The sequence below is a fragment of the Sinocyclocheilus rhinocerous genome, unplaced genomic scaffold, assembly GCF_001515625.1.
Source record: "Sinocyclocheilus rhinocerous isolate Xijiao unplaced genomic scaffold, SAMN03320098_v1.1 scaffold711, whole genome shotgun sequence".
Lineage (NCBI taxonomy): Eukaryota > Metazoa > Chordata > Actinopteri > Cypriniformes > Cyprinidae > Sinocyclocheilus > Sinocyclocheilus rhinocerous.
The window spans coordinates 2,104,892-2,111,580 of record NW_015641018.1 but is presented as its reverse complement, the minus strand read 5'-3'; the positions used below and the strand labels follow the sequence as shown (position 1 = coordinate 2,111,580).

The 6,689-nt window shown below is 35.1% G+C and overlaps 1 protein-coding gene across 1 annotated transcript in view; it reads left to right on the top strand.

The window, feature by feature from the left end:
- The first annotated feature begins 1,413 nt into the window (after positions 1 to 1,413).
- Positions 1,414 to 6,689, top strand: part of LOC107753807 (calcium/calmodulin-dependent protein kinase type IV-like) — an 18,268-nt gene continuing 12,992 nt past the window's right edge. Inside the window, exons 1-5 of the mRNA XM_016570054.1 lie at positions 1,414 to 2,186; positions 4,593 to 4,671; positions 4,764 to 4,826; positions 4,957 to 5,039; positions 6,450 to 6,522. Coding sequence (XP_016425540.1) covers positions 2,080 to 2,186; positions 4,593 to 4,671; positions 4,764 to 4,826; positions 4,957 to 5,039; positions 6,450 to 6,522 — 405 coding nt within the window. The 5' untranslated portion in view covers positions 1,414 to 2,079. The remainder of the gene's footprint in view (positions 2,187 to 4,592; positions 4,672 to 4,763; positions 4,827 to 4,956; positions 5,040 to 6,449; positions 6,523 to 6,689) is intronic.

Sequence of the window (6,689 nt, the reverse complement as noted above, 5' to 3'; positions counted from 1 at the left end):
ATAGCCATAGTGGATGTGAGATCAGGGAATACACAGCAACACACCCACTCACACCCCTCCACACACACACTGATGCCTTGATGCTATAATGCACACAATCATATATTCATTGAAACAATCAGCAAGTACACATAAACCCATTCACATACACTCAACCAACAAAAAGGATCAAACTGTTTTTTTTGAGAATTCATATCATCTTACCTTTTTTTCCACATTCTTACTGCATTGTTCATTCTTTTAGTATGTGTTCTTTTCAAAATCGTAAACAGTAGTTCAACTATAGTGCACAAGCTCTACCATATTATGTATGGTTAAAATATGGGGATTTTTATTTTTCTTCAGTCCGAGTGTCCATTATAGTGGACATGAAAAAAATCTAATAAAAAATTTAGTTGGCACTAATCTTGTTTTTTAGACTTATTTCTATATTGGAGAAGAGCAAATATCAAGTGGATAAAAAAAATTTGTTCAGTGAAAAAAATTCAGGTCTGAAGGGGTTAAAACAGTTGTAAAAGTTGTAAGATAAAAATGACGTGATATGGGACCTTTATACAGTGCGTGCCATTGTCTATACCTCACAGCCTCGTTTTCATCTGCATTAAATTCAATAATTCGTTCCACCGATTTGGTTTATTACACTAGCAAGCCGTCACACAGCCAGGACGAAACTGAAAAATGGAGCTGTCCGCGGTGCTGAAATGAACCACGCACAAGTCACTGCGAGCAAATTGGCTTTTATTTGATAACGGGAAACTGTGATATTTGAGATGATTCAAAAGTGATACATGTAGGGGCAAGAGTTTTAAGAAATTAGTGGGGGATTCCTTAAGGAGGAATTTTTGGAATAAATTCAGTTATTACATTTTTTATTATAAAATACCACTTACAACAAAACCTTAACAACGTAAATTAAATTAATCTAGTAAATGCTCAGATTGGTTCGATTGGTGTTTTCGATTTATTTTAAAGAATCGTCTCATAAGACATAAGACTGCACTGTATCTTCGTACTTACTGAAAAGAATCGGCTCTTATTAAGATGAGTGTTTTGATTTACCAAAAAGAACCGAATCATAAGAGTTATTCTTTATAAAAATCTGACTTCACTAATCACGCTAATTCATTTTAAAGAACCGGTTCATTAGAGTCAATTGTTCGTCAGTCGACACCGGTAAGAGTAGATGGTAAATTGCACGTTCGACAAGCAGTATTTCTGAATAAGAACCGATTATCAGTTCCCAACCCTAGTGATAGCAGAATCACATTCGTTATTTTGATTGAATATTGCGCTTCCCAATTGCAGTCCGCAGTGAAAGCCAGGGATTGGGAGAGAGGCTGAGAGGGCGTGTGTGTATGTGTGTGTGTGTGTGTGTGTGTGGTTTGCGTGTGACAGACCCCCTCCTTTCTCCACCCCTTACCAGCACAAACAGCAGTGTGATATTTACATTTCAAACGACATTTACTCCATCTTCACCCTGCTAATTCACAATATACAGCGTTTAGAGAAGCATCTGAGAAATAAGACGCTGATCTGTTGTTTTTAATTCTGGCGAGGACCAAAGCAAAGAATCGTTCATCGTCCTGTCGCTTGTGACATCGGGAATCGCAGGATTATGATGTTTTCTTGAATGTTGTGTGTCGCGGGAGGTTTGGGATGGGATCTATGACGCCCTTTGGAAGCTGAAGACCCACTTTGAAAACAGCCTTTTTTATTGTTTTGATCGAGATTATTCCAAGCAAACCGAGCAAAAAACATAATATTAAAGAAATATCTTCGCGTTAGCGTAGGATATCGGTAGATCAATTGAAAATACACTGAATTTGGACATCAACTCCAGCCCGCAGTGATGATCCAGTGTCTGGACTGACTTTTAATATGCGCACTCAGACGGAAATGGAAACCTGGTCATTTTAAATCATTGATCACTTGGAACCGAATCATAAACATAAACTTGCAACCATATCACAGGTCAAGCTGACACCCAGATGTGAAAGCGATCGCGTTTTCTGGGCTTCCCTGGTCTAAGGGATTACTTGTATTCATTATAAGAGCAGAACAGTCTTCGGAGGGTCCATCATGCCCACCTCTCGGTCCGGCGCGTGCTCGGTGGAATACTGGGTCGATGGCTCGCGCCGAGATGCGACAGTGGAGGATTTCTATAATATGGGCCCAGAATTAGGCAGGTAAGTGCATTACTGCATCCACTTTACATTCGTTTTAAAGATATTATGTAAATACTTACATGCACACTATACCTATGATTTTATTTTTAATTACATGCCGACCTATATTGTTTTTATGACAATACTGGTTCATATAAGTATCTGTTAACTGATATGTAAAACCAATATTTAAATGTCTAATTGTATTTGTGGTTTTTGGCACAAATAATCTTCAGACTGCAAAAAATAAAAACATAATTGTAGCCCATCATTGTTAGAGGTTTACCTATAATCGGTTTGACCAATATATTTTTTTATGAATATTAACCCTTTTGTACTTAGTTCTTCTTCAATGTTTGTGAGATATGTGAGCATCATAAGCCAAAAATTTATTATTACTAAAATATTCATAATGGATATATTATGTTTCTTTTGTTTAAGTAGAACTTGTTATCATTGTTGTTGTGGCAGGAATAAAATAATTTTAAAAAATCTGAATAAAGAACAATGGTTAATATATATATATATATATATTAGTGCCCGTCAAACAATTAATCGTGATTAATCGCATCCAAAATAAAAGTTTTTACTTTAGGGATCTTATCTATGCACAATCAGCTTGTAACACTCCAAAGAGAAAGGAAAACTTGAAATATATATGACCCCAACATATGACCCCTTTAATGTATCTAGTTGCATTGTATGACTGCAAGTACTTTGATGTCTATCGCTGAATATGCTGAGGACTGTTTGTCAGACACTTATGTGTTGAAGTGTTGGATGATAAAGCAGCAGCAGATGGAGAAATTATGGCCTGCTCTTTGAGTGCTCATCTGATTGAATCATTCACTGACCATGAAAAGCAAAGACAAGATCTGAGAGACAACGTGAAGACACACAAATACTATATATAGTGTATAACATAATGCACCAGTGAAAAAAAATTCAGTCTTTTTGGTTTTAATAGCTGTAAGTTAGGACTTACAGTTTAATTACCTTCTGCAGGCCTTATGAAGGTAAATGTAAGAGCTATAAAGACCTTTTTAAGACCAAGTAAAGAAAATGTAAAAATTGAACACATAATGTCTATATAGTCTCTAAATGTAAATATATTACCAATGTGTCAACATTTTGAAAATGTAATGTTCAATTGATCTCCATTTTTTAAACCATTTTACAAGAAAAAAGGTTTGAATAACTCTGCTCCCAACCACTAGAATACAGAAATATATTTTTCTGTACCTTCTGATCACACTGCACTAAAGGTGATGCTCTTTCTGAGTGTTTTTGTCATTTTGCAGTGCAAATTTCTAAAGATTCTTAAATCTTCTTAGAGTTCACCAAAAAAGGGATTGTTCACCCAAAAATGAAAATTCTGCCATCATTTACTCACCCTCATGTTGTTCCAAACTTGTATGAATTTTTCCTTCTGTTGACAACAAAAAAGAAGAATTTGGGTAACCAAACAGTTGCTGGTAGCCACTGACTTCTATAGTATTTTCTCCCTTTTGGCTACCAGCAACTGGTTGATTACCCACATTTTTCAAAATATCTTATTTTATGTTCCACGCATGAAATAAACTCATACAGGTTTGGAACAACGTGAGTAAATGATGACAGAATGCTAATTTCTGGCTGAACTATGCTTACAAATAAGTTTTTGATTAAATCCAGAACAAACATCTTCTAATGGGCTCAGAAAATGATCCTAATTTAAAGGGAGGGAAAGTTTTCACACCCCTTTGACAGATATTTGAAGAGTTTATTTGCAAAAACAGATAACTTTTTTTTTTTTTTATTGTGTTAGTTAGCTGTATTTTTTAGTTATTTTTTAACCTAATCAAAATAACCCAACTGCAGTTTGATTGAAATTAATTGGAATGCACAATGGAAAAAACATGTTTTTTGAAAATTGTTCAAAACTGAGTTATCTGTCTTTGCAAATGAACTCTTCATTTGTTCTTGTTTTAATCATAAACTCACTTAGAATTTTTTTTTTTTTTTTTTGCAGTGCATGCAAAATTCAATGTCATGACTTTATGAATTTAAGACTCTCTGCTCCGATTTTAGATTCTTAATTTGGTCCAGGCCGAATTAAATGTTTATAAAACCCACAGACACCCTGTAAATGTGCATTCCCTTCTTGAAGATTTTCTGTTCTCAAGGACACTGATTGTTTTGACTCAGTTGTCGTGGACATAATAGTGCTGATGGGGGAGGAAGAATGTAGGTAAGAACCTCCATGATTAGTTGAGCGGTGGAGGTCAAAGTTGTGAAATGCGAACACTTTTCTTTCTTCAAACGTCTTGGTTTTATTAGCATCTTCCAATCTGTCGCTTTGTGCAGTGTGTTTGTGTATAATGCACAGTTATCGAATTTAAGATCTTTATTTAATTACTATACAGATTGCTTTGTGTTAACTACCAGGGGTGCCACATCTGTTGTGTTTCGCTGTGAAGAGAAGCAAACTGAGAAACCTTATGCTGTGAAGGTCTTGAAGAAAACCGTAAGTTGAGTTGCGATTATAAAGATATTTTCATTTTTCCTGATATCCCAGAATGACTGTTTGAGGTTATGTTCATTGTGTCATCAACTCAGATTGATAAGAAAATTGTGAGGACAGAGATCGGAGTCTTGCTGCGTCTCTCTCATCCAAATATTGTAAGATGTTTATGTTCTCGGCAACATCACATTGTTCACATTGTTATGAAATGTTTCACATTCGTTGTATTCTGTGAGAATATGGATGAGCTCGTTCTGACGTGTCTGTTCTCACTTTGTTTTCTTTCAGATTCGTTTGAAGGAAATTTTTGAAACCGAGACGGAGATCTTTCTCATCCTAGAGCTGGTCACAGGTGGAGAGCTCTTTGACAGGTATGATGTGCTCCATAAATGAAAGGCAATTCAAATGTGAAACAGGATTTCTGACATTCATCAACGCCTTAAAATAGTTCACTCCAAAAAATTAGAATTCTGTCATAATACACTCACCCTCATATTGCTCCAAAACTGTATGTCTTTCTTTCTTTTGCAGAAAGAAGATATTTTAAAGAATGTTTTGTTTGTCCAAACAATGAAAGTCAATGGGGTCCAAAACCACTGAAAAAACAACTTTCACTGTACAGAAGAAGAATTTTTTTTTAGCATTATTAATTTACAAGTATATTTTATTTTTAGATTTTTGATTTAGCATTTTAGATTTTTGTTTTAGCATTATTAATTTTTCAAGTATATTTTATTATTTATTATTAATTTGTTAATATTTCTAATGTTTAATATTTATATTTTTCAGTTTGCGTTTTAATTTCGCTTTTTAAGCTCTATTTTTATGTCAGCCAAGTAATTTTAGTACTCCAACATATTTATTTCCATATTATTTATTAATGTATTGTTTAAGTTTCCCTTTTTGTTTTCCATCTAATGTTTCATTTTTTTGGAATTAAAAATAAAGTTGAAATAAGATAAATATTTAATAAAATAAAATGATTAAAAATTGCTTTATTTCAACTGCCAAAAAAAAATATGGTAACACTAAGTCTTTATGTATAATTCATTATAAAATTTGTTTTAATGCATTAATTATACCTTGTACTGCACCTTATAATGCACTGTACAATCTCATTAATAATTGTAACCACAGTTAATACATTATATTTATAACATTATACATTATAATTAAAATGCATTATACCCTTTAATAACCGTTTATAATGCATTATACATAAAGGCTTTAAGTAAAGTGTTACCGAAATTATTTTTAATTGTTTTAGTTTCAGTTAACCATAACAGCACTGCACAGAAGAAAGAAAATCCAGATTTGGAACAACATGAGGGTCAGTAAATGATGGCATCATTAAGCAATGCGATTTACTGCTTGAAGACTATCAAGAGATGATCTGCCACCATGCAATGATACGATGAGGGCCAAATGTTTCTCCTTAGATCGTGCGGTGGTCCAAAGCACAGGAATCTCATTTATTCTTTTTCGTCAACACCTCCCGGGTCAAGGTCTTGCAGCTCAGTGGGCTTTCTGTGTGTTCTTCTACCCAGCAGTGAGACGTAATTGAATAAAACAAGTTCCCGATAATTGGTTTAAGTGGGTTTGGTGCAGAGCAGGAGCAGGATGTGTTTGCCTACACACATCCACACACTGCTAATCAGAGCACTACATGCTGCCAGATCCACACACACAGACGCCTAAACATCAGCTGTTCATGTCTGAAAACATAGTCTATATACGTGCTGTGATGTTTTTTATGCTGAATTTGTCGTGTGTTGTTTCAGGATTGTGGAGAGGGGCTACTACAGCGAGAGAGATGCAGCTCACGTTATCAAACAGATCCTGGAGGCTGTGGCGGTAAGACCAAATGAATCATGGGATATAAAAATGCGCTTTTCACCCACACAGAGATTTGCTATTCATGTTTGAAAGGCAATAATGGTAATGTGGATTGTGACGAGTGGGGGCGGGGCCGAGAGCCGTGGGAACGGAGCGAGGCCGGTGGAGTGATTGCTAATGAGGGA